Source organism: Ranitomeya imitator, chromosome 1 (assembly GCF_032444005.1).
Source record: "Ranitomeya imitator isolate aRanImi1 chromosome 1, aRanImi1.pri, whole genome shotgun sequence".
NCBI lineage: Eukaryota > Metazoa > Chordata > Amphibia > Anura > Dendrobatidae > Ranitomeya > Ranitomeya imitator.
Window position 1 is genome coordinate 297,060,769 of NC_091282.1, and position 22,012 is coordinate 297,082,780.

At 43.4% G+C, this 22,012-nt stretch overlaps 1 protein-coding gene across 1 annotated transcript in view; it reads left to right on the plus strand.

Annotated features, from left to right (window-relative positions):
• Positions 1-20,841: 20,841 nt before the first annotated feature.
• Positions 20,842-22,012, plus strand: part of LOC138657732 (carbonic anhydrase 15-like) — a 57,726-nt gene continuing 56,555 nt past the window's right edge. The window contains exon 1 of the mRNA XM_069745412.1: positions 20,842-20,970. Within this exon, the coding sequence (XP_069601513.1) occupies positions 20,904-20,970 (67 nt within the window). The 5' untranslated portion in view covers positions 20,842-20,903. The remainder of the gene's footprint in view (positions 20,971-22,012) is intronic.

The following is a 22,012-nucleotide window of genomic DNA, read 5'->3' on the forward strand; positions in this document are numbered from 1 at the left end:
TGAGAACATCATCCAGATAGACTACGACCGAGGTGGTGAGCATATCCCTGAAGATGTCGTTCACAAAGTCTTGGAAAACGGCTGGGGCATTACAGAGCCCGAAGGGCATCACCAGATATTCATAGTGCCCATCCCTGGTGTTAAAAGCCGTCTTCCATTCATCCCCCTCACGGATGCGAATCAGGTTGTAAGCACCCCGCAGATCTAACTTTGTAAATAGCCTCGCTCCCCGTAGCCTATAAAACAGCTCAGATATCAGGGGTAGTGGGTACTTGTTCTTAACGGTGATGGCGTTAAGACCCCTGTAGTCTATGCATGGACGTAAGTCTCCAGTCTTCTTTTGTACGAAGAAGAACCCTGCCGGTGACACTGACTTCCTAATGAATCCTCTTGCCAGATTCTCTTGGATGTACTGGGACATTGCCTCCGTCTCCGGGAGAGATAACGGATAGACTTGACCCCGGGGAGGCTCAGCACCAGGCAAGAGGTCAATAGGACAGTCATAGGGGCGGTGAGGCGGAAGGGTCTCCGCAGCTCTTTTGGAGAACACGTCTGCATAGGGCCAATAGTGCTTGTGGAGAGAGGAAAGATCTGCGGGTACTTGTGTAGTAGCAACCTGAACGCACTCCCTCAGACATCTACCCTCGCAGGATTTACTCCATCCCAAAATTCTCCCAGAGGACCACTCAATATGAGGAGAATGGTAGCGAAGCCATGGTATCCCCAACAGGACCTCATCAATTACCTCAGGAATGACTAATAGGGAGATTATCTCCTGATGTGATGGAGACACAGATAGCGTGAAGGGAATGGTTTGGTGGGTAATCTGTGAAGGTAGTGTTGACCCATTTACCACTCGAACGGTTACTGGCTTGGCGAGCATCACCAAGGGTATTGCGTGACGCTGGGCAAAAGCGGAAGACATAAAGTTGCCCTCTGCCCCAGAATCCACGCATAGCTCGACCATAAGAGTGGATGGGCCTATGGTAATTGTCCCCTTGAAGGACAATTTTGAGGCAAACGTCGCCGTGTCTAGTGTACCTCCTCCAACTGCCACTAGACGCTGACGTTTCCCCGACCGCTGAGGACCCTTGGAGGCAAGGTGTCCTGACTGCTGGCAAACATGACGGACCTTATGTGCACGGGCAGACTGAGACTTGGATCCCGCTTGTGTCACCTCTAAGGCCTCATGTGACTCGGATGCCTGGACTGGAGATTCCAAAGGTTTGGCGAAGGTGGGAGCCAGCCGAAACCTCTGCCTACACTGGGCTCGCTCCAACCTCCGCTCGTTAAAACGGAGGTCAATACCAGTAGAAACAGTTATTAACTCCTCCAGTGTGGCAGGAATCTCCCTAGTGGCCAGAGCGTCCTTAATGTGGTCAGCCAGGCCCCTCCAAAATATGGGGATAAGGGCTTTATCCGACCACTCCAGCTCGGAAGCTAAAGTACGGAAGCGGACGGAAAAATGGCTGACCAAGGACTCACCCTGAGTTAATGCCAGTAGTTGGAGCGCTGTGTCATGGGTGACTTGAGGTCCTAAAAAGACCTTTTTCAGAGTGCTCAGGAACAACGGAGCACTCTGCACCACATGATCACCACGCTCCCACAGCGGCGTAGCTCACTCCAACGCCCTGTCCGACAAAAGAGACACAATAAATCCCACCTTAGCCCGCTCTGTAGGAAAACGTGCAGCCAGGAGCTCGAGGTGAATAGAGCACTGACTCACGAATCCCCTACAAGTTTTGCTATTTCCAGAAAATTTTTCTGGCAGCGGGAGGCGAGATAACGTCGGAACAGGGGTGGCAGTGGACAAGGTTGCTGCAGCCACGCTAGCAGCCTGTAAAGCAACTGCGGTAACATCCACAGCTGAGGTTGAGCTCTCGAGAGCCGCCAACCTACCCTCCAGCTGCTGGATATACCGCTAAGATTGCTGAATGTCCGCCATTTACTAGCCAGACCTTGGCGCTAGTATTCTGTTAGGGCTAGCGGAACGCACCGAGTAAATAGAGATGTTTATTGATATTGGTGCGTTCGCAGCCCGGGGTCCACCGTGCAGGAGTACCTGCTGCTAGCAAACGGCGGAGCTATATGGCGGTATAGACTAACTCAGTTAATTCACTGAGTAGCCGTGAAAGGAAAGCACTGTGCCCTGTTAGACTCCACAGAGGCACAGGCTAACTGCCCAAACAGAGAGCAGTCAGTGGTCACACAAACACACAAAACTCCTCGCCGGAGGAGCCAGCATTCTAGGGGCTTATTTCAGCCGGGTCCCTGAATACACTCAGACTCAATCTCCTCGCCGGAGGAGCCAGCATTTTATGGGCTTATTTCAGCCGGGTCCCTGAACACACATACATGTGACCACACTGGCGCAAAGCACATAACATAAGACAATACTAGCGCATGGCCGTGCGGTCATGCTCAGTTTATATAGTTGCAGCACAGGAAGCTGCTACTGAAGTTTTTGCCCTTTCAGGACCTTCCAGAAGGACCAATGGAAAGTGCTGCAGTACCTGAGCATGTTTTGCCCTTTCAGGACCTTCCAGAAGGACCAATGGAATGTACTGCAGCACCTGAGCATGTGACCGAACATGTGGCCCTCGACCTCCAATGGGAGACCCTGCCCTGGGCATGCTCAGTGTGAGTAAACAAGGACTTAGTCCCAGAGAGGCTTGCTCGCCGCAGATCAGTGCAGGGTACCATAGGAAAGCCAGAAAAGGCAGTAGTGACCCTATGCACCGAATCAGCCCCAGCGAGACGCTGGGAGCGACGTCTCCGCTGAGCAGAGCCCACTGCGGCCGATACCGAATGGGAGACCGCAGCAGACACGGATCGAGATTCCCCCTGTGCAGCAGAGGAAACTCGACTCCTAACACTCGGGCACCCAATTCTTCAATTATAAGCAATTTTTCTCTGTAGTTCTGTTAGCTGTAGTTGACAGTAACTACAGGTTTATAATTGTAGATATTGGGGCCTATGGGCGAACTGGAGACTCTAGGGTCTTCAATTCATCCATTATGGGTCGGCGGCTACGTGAAAACCAGTTTGACCTCCCCCCATCACGACAACTCCCAGGCTCCAATGCTGAAGCCGTGCCATATGTTCTTGTGGGAGATAAGGCCTTCCAATTGACGAGGCATGTGATGAGGCCTTATCCCCGACGCAACCTGGACCACCGGCGGCGGGTGTTTAATTTGAGGCTTTCCAGGGCGCGTCGACTGGTGGAGCGAGGCTTCGGGATTCTGTGTGCCAAATGGCGTGTCCTCCAGTCTGCCATTCAGCTGAGTGAGGCTAATGTTAACGAAGTAATAAAAGCGTGTGTTGTTTTACACAATTTTACGCAACATCATGATTGCTCCTCAGCTGATAGTGTTCAAGACATGTTGACTAATGTGGGTAGTCCTACACCACATGGCCCTCCTCCATTGCGTCCCCTTTCTGGCCTAAAAGTGAGGGATATTTACACAAATTATTTTGTTTCTCTTCAGCGTGCTACTCGCTGGCAGGATTATGCTGTATCTCAGTTGTAATTGTTTTGTTTATTCCTATATACCGTATATACTCGAGTATAAGCCGACCCGAGTATAAGCCGACCGCCCTTATTTTGCCACAAAAAACTGGGAAAACTTATTGACTCGAGTATAAGCCTAGGGTAGAAAATGCAGCAGCTACGGTGAATTTCAAAAATAAAAATAGATGCTCCATACCGTTCATTATTGTCCCATAGATGCTTCATATACAACTGTGCTATATAGAATGCTCTGCACCGTTCATTATTGCCCCATAGATGCTCCTTATAAAGCTGTGCCATATAGAATGCTCTGCACCATTGATTATGGCCCCATAGATGCTCCTTATAATGCTGTGCCATATATAATGCTCTGCACCTTTGATTATGGCCCCATAGATGCTCCTTATAATGCTGTGCCATATATGCTCTGCACCTTTGATTATGGCCCCATAGATGCTCCTTATAATGCTGTGCCATATATGCTCTGCACCTTTGATTATGGCCCCATAGGTGCTCCTTATAATGCTGTGCCATATATGCTCTGCACCTTTGATTATGGCCCCATAGATGCCCCTTATAATGCTGTGCCATATATGCTCTGCACCTTTGATTATGGCCCCATAGATGCCCCTTATCATGCTGTGCCATATATGCTCTGCACCGTTGATTATGGCCCCATAGATGCTCCTTATAATGCTGTGCCATATATGCTCTGCACCTTTGATTATGGCCCCATAGATGCTCCTTATAATGTTGTGCCATATATGCTCTGCACCTTTGATTATGGCCCCATAGGTGCTCCTTATAATCCTGTGCCATATATGCTCTGCACCTTTGATTATGGCCCCATAGATGCCCCTTATAATGCTGTACCATATATGCTCTGCACCTTTGATTATGGCCCCATAGATGCTCCTTATAATGCTGTGCCATGTATGCTCTGCACCTTTGATTATGGCCCCATAGGTGCTCCTTATAATGCTGTGCCATATATGCTCTGCACCTTTGATTATGGCCCCATAGATGCCCCTTATAATGCTGTGCCATATATGCTCTGCACCTTTGATTATGGCCCCATAGATGCCCCTTATCATGCTGTGCCATATATGCTCTGCACCGTTGATTATGGCCCCATAGATGCTCCTTATAATGTTGTGCCATATATGCTCTGCACCTTTGATTATGGCCCCATAGGTGCTCCTTATAATGCTGTGCCATATATGCTCTGCACCTTTGATTATGGCCCCATAGATGCCCCTTATAATGCTGTGCCATATATGCTCTGCACCTTTGATTATGGCCCCATAGATGCCCCTTATCATGCTGTGCCATATATGCTCTGCACCTTTGATTATGGCCCCATAGGTGCTCCTTATAATCCTGTGCCATATATGCTCTGCACCTTTGATTATGGCCCCATAGATGCCCCTTATAATGCTGTGCCATATATGCTCTGCACCTTTGATTATGGCCCCATAGATGCTCCTTATAATGCTGTGCCATGTATGCTCTGCACCTTTGATTATGGCCCCATAGGTGCTCCTTATAATGCTGTGCCATATATGCTCTGCACCTTTGATTATGGCCCCATAGATGCCCCTTATAATGCTGTGCCATATATGCTCTGCACCTTTGATTATGGCCCCATAGATGCCCCTTATCATGCTGTGCCATATATGCTCTGCACCGTTGATTATGGCCCCATAGATGCTCCTTATAATGTTGTGCCATATATGCTCTGCACCTTTGATTATGGCCCCATAGGTGCTCCTTATAATGCTGTGCCATATATGCTCTGCACCTTTGATTATGGCCCCATAGATGCCCCTTATAATGCTGTGCCATATACAGTGGGGCAAAAAAGTATTTAGTCAGTCAGCAATAGTGCAAGTTCCACCACTTAAAAAGATGAGAGGCGTCTGTAATTTACATCATAGGTAGACCTCAACTATGGGAGACAAACTGAGAAAAAAAAATCCAGAAAATCACATTGTCTGTTTTTTTAACATTTTATTTGCATATTATGGTGGAAAATAAGTATTTGGTCAGAAACAAAATTTCATCTCAATACTTTGTAATATATCCTTTGTTGGCAATGACAGAGGTCAAACGTTTTCTGTAAGTCTTCACAAGGTTGCCACACACTGTTGTTGGTATGTTGGCGCATTCCTCCATGCAGATCTCCTCTAGAGCAGTGATGTTTTTGGCTTTTCGCTTGGCAACACGGACTTTCAACTCCCTCCAAATGTTTTCTATAGGGTTGAGATCTGGAGACTGGCTAGGCCACTCCAGGACCTTGAAATGCTTCTTACGAAGCCACTCCTTCGTTGCCCTGGCGGTGTGATTTGGATCATTGTCATGTTGAAAGACCCAGCCACGTTTCATCTTCAATGCCATTGCTGATGGAAGGAGGTTTGCACTCAAAATCTCACGATACATGGCCCCATTCATTCTTTCATGTACCCGGATCAGTCGTCCTGGCCCCTTTGCAGAGAAACAGCCCCAAAGCATGATGTTTCCACCACCATGCTTTATAGTAGGTATGGTGTTTGATGGATGCAACTCAGTATTCTTTTTCCTCCAAACACGACAAGTTGTGTTTCTACCAAACAGTTCCAGTTTGGTTTCATCAGACCATAGGACATTCTCCCAAAACTCCTCTGGATCATCCAAATGCTGTCTAGCAAACTTCAGACGGGCCCGGACATGTACTGGCTTAAGCAGTGGGACACGTCTGGCACTGCAGGATCTGAGTCCATGGTGGCGTAGTGTGTTACTTATGGTAGGCCTTGTTACATTGGTCCCAGCTCTCTGCAGTTCATTCACTAGGTCCCCCCGCGTGGTTCTGGGATTTTTGCTCACCGTTCTTGTGATCATTCTGACCCCACGGGGTGGGATTTTGCGTGGAGCCCCAGATCGAGGGAGATTATCAGTGGTCTTGTATGTCTTCCATTTTCTAATTATTGCTCCCACTGTTGATTTCTTCACTCCAAGCTGGTTGGCTATTGCAGATTCAGTCTTCCCAGCCTGGTGCAGGGCTACAATTTTGTTTCTGGTGTCCTTTGACAGCTCTTTGGTCTTCACCATAGTGGAGTTTGGAGTCAGACTGTTTGAGGGTGTGCACAGGTGTCTTTTTATACTGATAACAAGTTTAAACAGGTGCCATTACTACAGGTAATGAGTGGAGGAAAGAGGAGACTCTTAAAGAAGAAGTTACAGGTCTGTGAGAGCCAGAAATCTTGATTGTTTGTTTCTGACCAAATACTTATTTTCCACCATAATATGCAAATAAAATGTTAAAAAAACAGACAATGTGATTTTCTGGATTTTTTTTTTCTCAGTTTGTCTCCCATAGTTGAGGTCTACCTATGATGTAAATTACAGACGCCTCTCATCTTTTTAAGTGGTGGAACTTGCACTATTGCTGACTGACTAAATATTTTTTTGCCCCACTGTATGCTCTGCACCTTTGATTATGGCCCCATAGATGCCCCTTATCATGCTGTGCCATATATGCTCTGCACCGTTGATTATGGCCCCATAGATGCTCCTTATAATGTTGTGCCATATATGCTCTGCACCTTTGATTATGGCCCCATAGATGCCCCTTATAATGCCGTGCCATATATGCTCTGCACCTTTGATTATGGCCCCATAGATGCTCCTTATAATGTTGTGCCATATATGCTCTGCACCTTTGATTATGGCCCCATAGGTGCTGCTTATAATGCTGTGCCATATATGCTCTGCACCTTTGATTATGGCCCCATAGATGCCCCTTATAATGCTGTGCCATATACAGGGTGGAGCGCGGTAATTTTCTTTTTTGCACTGCATGCTGTGGCGGCACTGTCGGTTGAAGAGAGGGGAGAGTGGGTGTGGCTTACAGTGGCTGATGGGAGATTTGTATTCCTCTGCCTTTCAGTTGCCATCATACAGTGGACACGTGAGGAGAGGTCATTTTGTGTTGAAGCGTATTTTTCAAATGCCCACTCGATCATTGCAGTGCAGCGTGCTTTTCGTTTACAATTCGCTGTTCCTCCACGCGGACGTGTTCCTAGACGGCAATCAATTGTAAATTGGGTGAATGCATTCAGAACAGCAGGGAATGTGTCATGTGTACGAAGGGGACCTGAGAGAAGGATTACAACACCACAAAACATCGAGAGAGTTAGAGCAGCAGTACTGCAATCTCCGAAACGCTCTGCTCGGAAGCAATCATTTGCTCTTGGCATTTCAAGACGTTCTCTCCCCCGGATTCTTCATGATGAACTGAATTTTCACCCGTATAAAATGTGCGTGGTCCAACATTTGTCAGCATGGGACTATTTGACACGGCGGACCTCTTGTGAAGACATGTTAGCAACGATACCCCGTGACGCAATTGTGTTTTCTGATGAGGCACATTTTCACCTCAGTGGGTGTGTAAACAAACAAAATATGCATTACTGGAGTGAAACAAACCCCAGAGAAGTTCACGAGAGACCTCTGCATTCGGACCGCGTCACTGTGTGGTGCGCCATATCACGAGTAGGCATCATTGGTCCTTACTTTTTTCAGGATAATGGTCGTGCCATAACTGTGAACTCCGAACGGTACTTGTCTATGATACAGGATTATTTTCAGCCGGCTCTTGAGGCAATGGAACTAGAGGATACATGGTTCCAACAGGATGGTGCCACTGCACACACAGCGAGGGTTACCATGAATTGTTTGAGGCAAATGTTTCCTGGACGGCTTATCTCTTTGAGGGGAGATGTGAACTGGCCAGCACGCTCACCAGATTTAGCCCCATGCGATTTTTTCCTTTGGGGTTACCTGAAGTCTAAGGTGTATATCAACCGTCCCAACACCTTGGAAGACCTAAGGAACAATATTGAAGCTGAAATTGGCAGAATACCAGTGGACATGCTTGTTAGAGTTCATGAAAACTTCAGAAAACGTATGCAGCAGTGTGTGGATAGCGAAGGTCGACATTTGCCAGATACACTATTTAAAACCATGTAATTTAAAAATTCCATTACTGTTCAGTATAATTAAAATATAAAATAAATTTTTCTAATGATCATAATTTTTTTATTTCATTCCCAAATCAGCAAATTACCGCGCTCCACCCTGTATAATGCTCTGCACCTTTGATTATTGCCCCATAAATGCTCCTTATAATGCTGTGCCATATATGCTCTGCACCTTTGATTATGGCCCCATAGATGCTCCTTATAATGTTGTGCCATATATGCTCTGCACCTTTGATTATGGCCCCATAGATGCCCCTTATAATCCTGTGCCATATATGCTCTGCACCTTTGATTATGGCCCCATAGATGCCCCTTATAATGCTGTGCCATATATGCTCTGCACCTTTGATTATGGCCCCATAGATGCCCCTTATAAAGCTGTGCCATATAGAATGCTCTGCACCGTTCATTATTGCCCCATAGATGCTCCTTATAATGCTGTGCCATATATAATGCTCTGCACCTTTGATTATGGCCCCATAAATGCTCCTTATAATGCTGTGCCATATATGCTCTGCACCTTTGATTATGGCCCCATAGATGCTCCTTATAATGTTGTGCCATATATGCTCTGCACCTTTGATTATGGCCCCATAGATGCCCCTTATAATGCTGTGCCATATATGCTCTGCACCTTTGATTATGGCCCCATAGATGCCCCTTATAATGCTGTGCCATATATAATGCTCTGCACCTTTGATTATGGCCCCATAAATGCTCCTTATAATGCTGTGCCATATATGCTCTGCACCTTTGATTATTGCCCCATAGGTGCTCCTTATAATGCTGTGCCATATATAATGCTCTGCACCTTTGATTATGGCCCCATAGATGCCCCTTATAATGCTGTGCCATATATGCTCTGCACCTTTGATTATGGCCCCATAGATGCTCCTTATAATGCTGTGCCATATATGCTCTGCACCTTTGATTATGGCCCCATAGATGCTCCTTATAATCCTGTGCCATATATGCTCTGCACCTTTGATTATGGCCCCATAGATGCCCCTTATAATGCTGTGCCATATATAATGCTCTGCACCTTTGATTATGGCCCCATAGGTGCTCCTTATAATGCTGTGCCATATATGCTCTGCACCTTTGATTATGGCCCCATAGGTGCTCCTTATAATGTTGTGCCATATATGCTCTGCACCTTTGATTATGGCCCCATAGGTGCTCCTTATAATGCTGTGCCATATATGCTCTGCACCTTTGATTATGGCCCCATAGGTGCTCCTTATAATGCTGTGCCATATATGCTCTGCACCTTTGATTATGGCCCCATAGGTGCTCCTTATAATGCTGTGCCATATATGCTCTGCACCTTTGATTATGGCCCCATAGATACTCCTTATAATGTTGTGCCATATATGCTCTGCACCTTTGATTATGGCCCCATAGGTGCTCCTTATAATGCTGTGCAATATATGCTCTGCACCTTTGATTATGGCCCCATAGGTGCTCCTTATAATGCTGTGCCATATATGCTCTGCACCTTTGATTATGGCCCCATAGGTGCTCCTTATAATGCTGTGCCATATAGAATGCGGCTGCAATAAAAAAAAAATCACATACTCACCTCTCTTGCTCAGGATGCCGGCGCTTTCAATAATTACCTGCTCCTCGTGCGGCTCCGTCTCCAGCACTGACGCTCAGCAGAGGGCGCGCACTAAGTACGTCACCGCACCCTCTAACCTGAGCGTCACTGCTAGAGGACGCTGCAGACGGAGCCGCACCGGAGCGAGGAGCAGGTAATTATAGCGCTGCGCACCCCTTACCTGCTGCGGCGCGGTCCCTGCAGTCCCTGGCTTCTCCGGCGCTGCGGCTTCTTCCTGTAATTGAGCGGTCACATGGCACCGATCATTTACAGCAATGAATATGCGGCTCCTCCCCTATGGGGGTGGAGCCGCCTATTCATTTCTGTAATGAGCGGTGCCATGTGACCGCTCAGTACAGGAAGAATCTGCAGCGCCGGGGAAGCCAAGGACTGCAGGGACCGCGCCGCAGCAGGTAAGTATGACTACACAGCCCCCGCTCCCCCTCCCCTGCCGACACCCGGGTATATGACTCGAGTATAAGCCGAGAGGGGGACTTTCAGCCCAAAAAAGTGGGCTGAAAATCTCGGCTTATACTCGAGTATATACGGTATATAAAATTCAACATTGAATTACTGAACTATATTGTGTTGATTTGACTTAATTATTAGCTTTATATGAACATAATATGATTGGCTATGATGTCATAATGATTTGAGAAACACAAAGAATTTGTCTTACAAAATAGTTTTTGTAAATGATTGGTTTAGCCAATTTGAAACTTTCAATAAACATATTGCCAGCATATGTCTTTTGTGGCCAATAAAACTTTGCCAGAGAAAAATATTAAACAAAAAAACACATTGCTATCATAGCAGATTATAAAATTGTGTGTATATCACACACAATTTGCAACAACAAAAAAACCTTTTTTACAGATTATGATATGTTGGTAGAGGTGATGGCGGCAGTTCAGGTTGCTGATCTTTGGCCTTTGTTGGCCCAATTGCCCTTCACCCTGTTGTTGTGCTCTCTGTTGGGCCTGCCCCAAAATCTGGCCCTGCTCAGATTGACCACTTGAGTACTGGCCATAAGGGTTCATACTATGGGCATCATGACGATAATATAAGTTGTGTGTGTCATAACCCCCACCAATATGACTATGTCGTCCAAACCCAGGTTGGGACCAGCCTCCAACACTGGGTCCAGACAAGTGGCCATATTGGTAAGGTTGTTGGAAGGATGCCATTGGGTAATTAGTTGACATTGGTGGGTTCGGTTGGGGATAGGGTTGAGGTGTAGGCCCACATGGAGGAGGTGCTGCAGATCCCTCTTGAGCATGCACTGGTTGATTTCTTGGCATACGTAAGAGGTTAGATGGTGACATCTGCCAACTCTCAGTGCATTCAAACAAATTGTTATGGTCATTTGGGGGTGTGCATGCATCAAGAAGGATCTGCATGCACCCTCTCACACGTAGCCTCACCTCATGGGGAATGGGATGGAGATACCGGGCCAGGCTACGTGCAAATGACTTCTCACCCTCATCCTGAGTAGCCCTGGCCAAATAATTTAAGACACCAGTGTCCACATTTCTTCTGCTTGCACTAATCTCTCTCCATCTGCGGCCACGGCGTGAGGTCACAGCAGGCTGTGGTGAGGCCTCAAGAGGAACAGTTGGGCTGCTGCTGTGGCAAGTATCCTTGGGCATCAGTGAAGCTGGGTCATCTGTGGGTGGTGCTGCAACATCAGGACCAGGTGAATGAGAAACCTGAGGGGCATCTGAAGATGGATCTGGAGGGAGAATCCTAGAAAGAGCCGTAGATGGTCGAGCCACCTCTTCTCCTTCACCAACAGGAGCAATGAGTGCCTCTGAATCTGAACCTGTTGTCTCCCTCTCAGTGAGGTTGGATAGAGTTCTGTAATTTGAAAAAGTTTACAAAAATAAAAAATTACAATCATCTATGCCCATTCCTAACATATGTGTACTGTGATGTGTGGTTTGTACTTAAGGTCTGAGATCCATACTGGGATCCAGAAAGGACAGCCAGTCAAAATAAATGTATTTTCGTTTGGCAGGAGCAGATGAGCCACTCCTGGACCGCTGCTGCCTTTCTCTTCGGTACTGGTCCCGAATGCTTCTCCAACGTCTCATAACATCTTCCACTGTAATGACAGAGAAGAAAATAATGACTAAGGACATTGTACACATTGGTAACTCAAGGTGTCATTGATTTCACAGATTTTACTAGGCCCTATTCTAAGCTGCATTTCTAACTTAATATCTGCAATTAGCAAAATAAACACACACAAATATCACAATTCCATAAAAGGGGGACACCGTAGAATGTAAGAACACAAGAACAGGGTTCTGTCCCCTCTAGACCAGTCTGTCATTGTTAATTTGCTAACTGTAAGCAACATCTAGAAATGTTGTACGTAACCCCTTTATCATGTCCTGCATCATTACAGAAATGCTGCAATATACATTCAAAATCAGCCTAACATAAATATAACTGGGAGCAAATATTGTTCTTACTGCAATTTGTAATATGAAATATTTGATAATCAGGAGTGTACTTAGTTGCCTCCGTCCCTCACGTGGCCGCTGGTCATAATTTGAGAAAAGGATCCCACAAATACTCCTCCCAGCAGCCTCTTTCCTAGCCCGGTTGGCATAATTGCCATCCTGTTGGTCCCAAATCTCAGGCCTTTCCTGGACCAGGACCAGGAGCATATCCACATTTATGAGGTTTGCCATGCTGCTTGCAACTCCGTGGAGGCGAGCGCCAGACTTCCGGGATGTCTGTGTGGCTTTTTCAGCTAATTAGCATGTCTGAGCTTCCTGATTGAGGGCTTGGCACATTTCCTGACACCTCGAGATGTCTGGCGTATTTCTCGCAAGTCACACTGCTGCTCCGTGTGTAATCGATATATTTTTCTCGCCCCCATTGACTTTCATTGGTGGATTTTTTGCGCAATACGCTGACAAACGCAGCATGCTGCGATTTTCTACGGCCGTAAAATACGGCCGAGAAATATACGGCGGATAGAAGCTGCCCCATAGAGAAACATTGGTCCGTGTGCAATGCATACTTTTTGCACCTCTCTAATGTCCGTAAAACTCTGTAGTGTGACGCCGGCCTAATCCTGTACTTTTTACAGATCAAGTTTAGTAAATACATCAATAGCAACTTAGTTGGTCATAAATGTTCTAAATAACCTTTAATTACTTGGCTGCTGCTTGGACATTGAGCTTTTTTATTTTCATGATTATGTATCTACTTATGTCCCCTTTTCACTACCAGAACTGATGATCGGCAGTGAGATTTTGGATTCTCATGCAGGGGACAATGTGCATGTATATTAAGTCCCCACCTCCTACATAAGTGGTGAATATAAACACATATCCTGGTGTGGTATCCCACAACAGAAAAGAAGTGAAAGGAATTATTTTTTATATTAAAAAGGTAAATTTTTCTTACATAATTAAATCAGAATACAACAATAATAAAATAAGTGAAAAAGAGCAAAATAGACAGGGGGGTGGTGACAAAAACACCAGATTACAACGGGAGAAAAAATAGCACCGAAAATGGTTCCTGTACACAGGGGTATAAGAGCTATGTAGCTACATAGAGTCAACACAGCACAGTACCGTGAAACCAAATATAATGCACCGGTAATATTACCATAAGGTCATGACAACTACAGCAAAGTGCTAACGGATATCAAGATGTAAAGAATATATATAGATAGCAACCAGAAACCTTCAAAGGAATATATTGTCCTGGAATCAAGCAACTACCTACATAGTATAGGGACTAACTGTGCATGACTTTTATGCCAGAATAATGCAGAAATTGCTAATATATCTGGTGTGTGCGCTAAGCACTGATCCAAAGCCTGCAATGTAGTATACCCAATGTAGAGAGAAATTCCAAAGTGACAGTTCTGGTTACCTGTAGTGTGACTGCTATGTCATGAAAAGACCGACTGTGTAGCGTGCAGGATAGCCGGTGCTATGGTCCCGAGCCCGACGAGCGCCGTTTCGCACAAGCTTCTTCAACTGGGGCGTGTGGAGGAATGGTCAGGCATGGGGGATTATATATCACTGCTGGATGATTGCACCGGAAGCATACAGAGGAAGTTCAAATGTGCGCGCGCATGCAGGGCCGTCCCACCGTTGCCAAGGGAACCCCCCGAGGGCGCTCCGTGACACGCAGTGGAACGCACTGCGGTCACGTGAGGCGGCGCCATCAGGAGGTCAGAGGCGGAGCCAACGGACCCCGCGCACGCGCGCGAGAACTCCAGAGATGCCGGCGAAGAAAGAGATGAGAGGGAGAGGGTGAGACCACGGGACTGGGTTTGTTGTTGGTGCGTGTATCTAGTGCAGCGGATAGATAAAGAGGGGGAGTCATATTGAAAGAGTGGATCGCTAGTAAAAAAAGGGGGAGGAAAGGAAGGGGGCGGGCCAGATGACCGAATTGTTGCAGACACTGGGACTGAGACTGTGCCGCATTGAAGGGGAAATTATAGAAGAAACCCCCGTAAAGGGAATAAAAACCAAATGTTTGGACTACTGAACCCAATATATATTGATACATGTTGAGAGAAATTGGGCATAGTAAAAAATATATATATTGGTTGACAACCATGGACAAGTGCAAAGCTGCACAAAAGTAAAGTGCATATGTGACTATGTGAAAAAAGCCGAATATTATTATAATATTAATAGGGGAAATATTGATTGTAAGGGTCTAATAATATATTTGTTGAATGATTCTAAGGAATAAAAATGTTAAGGATACACTAAGGTATGTGCCAAATAGACATAAATAAGGTGCTGAAGTGACAAAGGGGAGGAACTAAATGTTATGACCGCATTTGTAAAGGAAATGTTGTTACAAACATATATATATATGCAGAAAGTAAAATGCTGGTGTAACGGTGGAGGAGGATTTGATGACTGCGTTAGTGCAAAAATAGGCATAAATAAAGTGCTAATGAGACAATAGGGAGGGGGAAATGTTGTAGCAAACATATATATATACAGAAAGTAAAGTGCTGGAGTGACAATGGGGAAGGATTTAATGACTGCATATGTGCAAAATATGCATAAATAAAGTGCTAATGTGACAATAGGGAGGGGCTAACTATTATAACAGCTATTATAAGAGAAATGTTGTTACAAGCAATATGTATACATATATAGGTAGGGTGCAGGTGTGACAGAGGGAGAGAGTTACGTGGCAGTATTGTAAGAAAAAATGCTGTTGAAAGCCTATAGTTATGCCTAGGCAAAACATATTTTGTCGGCAAGGGTGAGGGACATGCGAATGCATGTTAAACATGATTAAACACCTAAATATGTGCAGATTAAGCATACATAAGGGTTCATGTGACTGCAGGAAGAAGAATGAACACTATAATGAATAACAATCAATATATCTCCTTTGCCTCTTTTCAGTTCCGGATTTCTGCACCCAAGGCATCATATCACCTCTCCCCAGAAAGTCCTCAGAGATCCCTTATCCCAAAATGTCCACTCCCAATCTAGGCGGATTTCAGTCGTATGGACGCATAGAAGACTTTTGATGCATCAAGTATATTTCGTGGAGATGAAGAAGAAGGTAAATATAACTGAATTCCATTCAATCCTGCGAGCATCCCAGATGTTCATGCTGAATATTATACAGGTATAGCAGCATAAATACATAATCCTATAAGTTGAAACAGAGGTTAGTATGAATATAGGGACAACAATATAAATTACAACAATTAAAAACAAGGGTTCTAAAAACTACATACGAAGAATACTAACTACATACTAAAAATAGATATAGTTGCCTATACACTAAAGATAACTAGTAATTAAAATGCCTTAAAAACCTAAATATAAAATTGAAGAGATACAGTTTACAAAAAAGAATTAAAGCCGAAGCTTTCATTTAGGCCACGTGGTGTGATTGTGCCAAGTCTATATATCCATTTGCTCTCTAGTTGTGCTAGAGACTTGGCCAGATCACCTCCACGTAGACCCAAATTGATCTGATCAATGACTTTAAATAAAAGGCCTCTGGGATTACAGCTATGATGAGTTTTGAAGTGACGTGGTACAGATTTCAATAAAGATAAATCGTCTATAGTTTTGGCCTTTTCAATATCCCGAACGTGTTCACGGACCCGAATTTTTGCCTCGCGAGTTGTTAGGCCAATATAAATCAGCCCGCATGGACAAGTGGCATGATAAATAATTCCCTTGGAGGAACAAGTGAGGTATTTACGGATTTCAAAAGTTTTAGATCCATCAAAATTCGTGAATGAATGGGCCCTCTCTGTATTCAGGCATGCCTTACACATGCCACAGGGGAAAAAACCTTGCTGTGATGATTTTTGAGTTAATTTAGATGCTGGCTCGTAATGACTATGAACCAATAAGTCACGTAAGTTTTTGCTTCTTCTTGATATTAGTAAAGGGCCATCGGGGAGAATTTTCTGTAGGACAGGGTCCGTCATCAGGATATTCCAATGTTTCTTAAATAAGGTTTTGAGGTCATTCCAGCGGTTGTTATATGTTGAAATATATCTAACCTGGTCATTGTTTGTTTTGGATTTTTTGTTGTTTTTATTGGAGGAAAAAAGCAGTTTGTCTCTAGTGATTGTCTTTGCTCTCCTATATCCATTTCTTATGTACCGTTTGCTATAACCAAACTATAACTCCATAATTTTGTGACAAAATTAAATGATAACAATTTAAATATATACCTGACTTATCAATTTGGCTGGGAACTGGAGTTTCTAGACATCAAAATTGATGTCCTACATGATGGCATGATTCGTACCAACCTCCACAGAAAACCCACTTCCACTAATTCCATTTTACATGCAGCCTCCTCACATCCTTCAAATACAATCAAGGGTATACCAGTGGGCCAATTTTTACGAGCAAAACGTATCTGCTCCGAAGAACAGGATTTTGAAAACCAGGCTGTCGACCTCACCAATAGATTTCTTGACCGGGGTTATAGCAAACGGTACATAAGAAATGGATATAGGAGAGCAAAGACAATCACTAGAGACAAACTGCTTTTTTCCTCCAATAAAAACAACAAAAAATCCAAAACAAACAATGACCAGGTTAGATATATTTCAACATATAACAACCGCTGGAATGACCTCAAAACCTTATTTAAGAAACATTGGAATATCCTGATGACGGACCCTGTCCTACAGAAAATTCTCCCCGATGGCCCTTTACTAATATCAAGAAGAAGCAAAAACTTACGTGACTTATTGGTTCATAGTCATTACGAGCCAGCATCTAAATTAACTCAAAAATCATCACAGCAAGGTTTTTTCCCCTGTGGCATGTGTAAGGCATGCCTGAATACAGAGAGGGCCCATTCATTCACGAATTTTGATGGATCTAAAACTTTTGAAATCCGTAAATACCTCACTTGTTCCTCCAAGGGAATTATTTATCATGCCACTTGTCCATGCGGGCTGATTTATATTGGCCTAACAACTCGCGAGGCAAAAATTCGGGTCCGTGAACACGTTCGGGATATTGAAAAGGCCAAAACTATAGACGATTTATCTTTATTGAAATCTGTACCACGTCACTTCAAAACTCATCATAGCTGTAATCCCAGAGGCCTTTTATTTAAAGTCATTGATCAGATCAATTTGGGTCTACGTGGAGGTGATCTGGCCAAGTCTCTAGCACAACTAGAGAGCAAATGGATATATAGACTTGGCACAATCACACCACGTGGCCTAAATGAAAGCTTCGGCTTTAATTCTTTTTTGTAAACTGTATCTCTTCAATTTTATATTTAGGTTTTTAAGGCATTTTAATTACTAGTTATCTTTAGTGTATAGGCAACTATATCTATTTTTAGTATGTAGTTAGTATTCTTCGTATGTAGTTTTTAGAACCCTTGTTTTTAATTGTTGTAATTTATATTGTTGTCCCTATATTCATACTAACCTCTGTTTCAACTTATAGGATTATGTATTTATGCTGCTATACCTGTATAATATTCAGCATGAACATCTGGGATGCTCGCAGGATTGAATGGAATTCAGTTATATTTACCTTCTTCTTCATCTCCACGAAATATACTTGATGCATCAAAAGTCTTCTATGCGTCCATACGACTGAAATCCGCCTAGATTGGGAGTGGACATTTTGGGATAAGGGATCTCTGAGGACTTTCTGGGGAGAGGTGATATGATGCCTTGGGTGCAGAAATCCGGAACTGAAAAGAGGCAAAGGAGATATATTGATTGTTATTCATTATAGTGTTCATTCTTCTTCCTGCAGTCACATGAACCCTTATGTATGCTTAATCTGCACATATTTAGGTGTTTAATCATGTTTAACATGCATTCGCATGTCCCTCACCCTTGCCGACAAAATATGTTTTGCCTAGGCATAACTATAGGCTTTCAACAGCATTTTTTCTTACAATACTGCCACGTAACTCTCTCCCTCTGTCACACCTGCACCCTACCTATATATGTATACATATTGCTTGTAACAACATTTCTCTTATAATAGCTGTTATAATAGTTAGCCCCTCCCTATTGTCACATTAGCACTTTATTTATGCATATTTTGCACATATGCAGTCATTAAATCCTTCCCCATTGTCACTCCAGCACTTTACTTTCTGTATATATATATGTTTGCTACAACATTTCCCCCTCCCTATTGTCTCATTAGCACTTTATTTATGCCTATTTTTGCACTAACGCAGTCATCAAATCCTCCTCCACCGTTACACCAGCATTTTACTTTCTGCATATATATATATGTTTGTAACAACATTTCCTTTACAAATGCGGTCATAACATTTAGTTCCTCCCCTTTGTCACTTCAGCACCTTATTTATGTCTATTTGGCACATACCTTAGTGTATCCTTAACATTTTTATTCCTTAGAATCATTCAACAAATATATTATTAGACCCTTACAATCAATATTTCCCCTATTAATATTATAATAATATTCGGCTTTTTTCACATAGTCACATATGCACTTTACTTTTGTGCAGCTTTGCACTTGTCCATGGTTGTCAACCAATATATATATTTTTTACTATGCCCAATTTCTCTCAACATGTATCAATATATATTGGGTTCAGTAGTCCAAACATTTGGTTTTTATTCCCTTTACGGGGGTTTCTTCTATAATTTCCCCTTCAATGCGGCACAGTCTCAGTCCCAGTGTCTGCAACAATTCGGTCATCTGGCCCGCCCCCTTCCTTTCCTCCCCCTTTTTTTACTAGCGATCCACTCTTTCAATATGACTCCCCCTCTTTATCTATCCGCTGCACTAGATACACGCACCAACAACAAACCCAGTCCCGTGGTCTCACCCTCTCCCTCTCATCTCTTTCTTCGCCGGCATCTCTGGAGTTCTCGCGCGCGTGCGCGGGGTCCGTTGGCTCCGCCTCTGACCTCCTGATGGCGCCGCCTCACGTGACCGCAGTGCGTTCCACTGCGTGTCACGGAGCGCCCTCGGGGGGTTCCCTTGGCAACGGTGGGACGGCCCTGCATGCGCGCGCACATTTGAACTTCCTCTGTATGCTTCCGGTGCAATCATCCAGCAGTGATATATAATCCCCCATGCCTGACCATTCCTCCACACGCCCCAGTTGAAGAAGCTTGTGCGAAACGGCGCTCGTCGGGCTCGGGACCATAGCACCGGCTATCCTGCACGCTACACAGTCGGTCTTTTCATGACATAGCAGTCACACTACAGGTAACCAGAACTGTCACTTTGGAATTTCTCTCTACATTGGGTATACTACATTGCAGGCTTTGGATCAGTGCTTAGCGCACACACCAGATATATTAGCAATTTCTGCATTATTCTGGCATAAAAGTCATGCACAGTTAGTCCCTATACTATGTAGGTAGTTGCTTGATTCCAGGACAATATATTCCTTTGAAGGTTTCTGGTTGCTATCTATATATATTCTTTACATCTTGATATCCGTTAGCACTTTGCTGTAGTTGTCATGACCTTATGGTAATATTACCGGTGCATTATATTTGGTTTCACGGTACTGTGCTGTGTTGACTCTATGTAGCTACATAGCTCTTATACCCCTGTGTACAGGAACCATTTTCGGTGCTATTTTTTCTCCCGTTGTAATCTGGTGTTTTTGTCACCACCCCCCTGTCTATTTTGCTCTTTTTCACTTATTTTATTATTGTTGTATTCTGATTTAATTATGTAATAAAAATTTACCTTTTTAATATAAAAAATAATTCCTTTCACTTCTTTTCTGTTGTGGGATACCACACCAGGATATGTGTTTATGTATATCGAAGTGACCATAAGCAATATTGTGGACTATGGGTATAATAAGTGGTGAATATGTTGTTATAGTTTTCTTCAAATAAGGATAAAGAAATGATTTATTACTGAATTTGTAAAACATTCTATGCCTTTACAATGGGGATTAATGAGGAATATTCCAATGGAGAACAATAGTATACAATATATATGAAACAATATAATAATATGTCATAATTAATAGTAATTGATGGACAATACGATGGTAATAGGTGCGAACGCAGAGCAGTACTGGAGCTGGTCAGACTGGAACAAGCAGCCTTTCAATCATTGTTCAACAATGGACAGTCCCAGGTAGAGTTACCTCAGCATCCCAGGAGGAGCCAGGCTTAATGTTCTGGAAAGAACTCAGCCCTGATCATTACAGATATATAAATATTGATGTCTGAGCTCTATGGCACTGTCCAGTCTACCTGGTGGTGGGGTCAGTTCCTGCTCAGAACTTTCTAGAATCCAAAGTCGGCATGGACATCTATCAGCTCTGCGTGACCTTAATGACTTTTCCCGTGATTAGACAGGTGTCTGGAGGAGGTGAGAATAAATTAATATAACGATTGTCCTGTTATGTGAATAAATCTAGACATGGTTGCCTCCACTCTTTCTAACACTAGGTCATTCACCATTGTACATAATGGATTGCTTTGCTCTGTAGTCCATTTAGATGCTGTGCATGAAATACTTGTATTAATACTTTTGAACTACAAAGAGGAATGTAACACCGAATGCCCTGTAAGTAGCTCCATGTGAAATTTGCCTTTTTCTATTTTAAATGAATTTCCTAATTATATAATATATAGGGGAATCCTCAATAGATGTCTCAATAAACTGGTATTGTAGAAGAAAACCAAGAAAAATGTTACTAAAATGTTGTTAAAATTAATATTTGCATACCTTCTATACAAAAAGGTAGGTAGCTAAGAATACATTAAATTCATACAAATATAAATGTATCTTTTTTGTATTCTTGTCCATGTACCTTTTTGTATAGGAGGCGCAGTTACTCACTGCCCCTTATGTCCCCATGTGGACCCTATGCACACTACCAATGTCATTGAATGATCGAATACTATACTTGGGTGTATGTATGTGTGTGTATGTATATATAATCTGCACTGTATGTACAAATTTGAAAACTTATATTTATGGTAGCGAATTCTTGAATTCCTAATTCAAGACTTAGTTTAAATTAAATATAAGAGGATAAATTAATTTAATTGTTATCTGTCACATCATTGATGGATCATATGCGAATGTTTATAACCTCTCTGCCGCAGATGTGAATGAAACCTAAAACCCTTAGATGCTCATCTTCTTTAGATACATATATTATCCTGTATAGTTTTATATATATCACAAATGTAGATTAGTGAAAAACTGATTTTCTTTTTTATTACAGCCTCATACAGTAGTTTTCAATATCTCTGCCGCTTTTAGTATATAAGGTGTGCACATGTGTGTCCCTCACAAGACCAGTCTCTGGAAAAATAAAGATCTTGGAATCTATATGAAATTCATTCAAAAAATTGGCCATTTAAAAGTGAACTGCACTTTGAATAATCTTTTCATACATCAA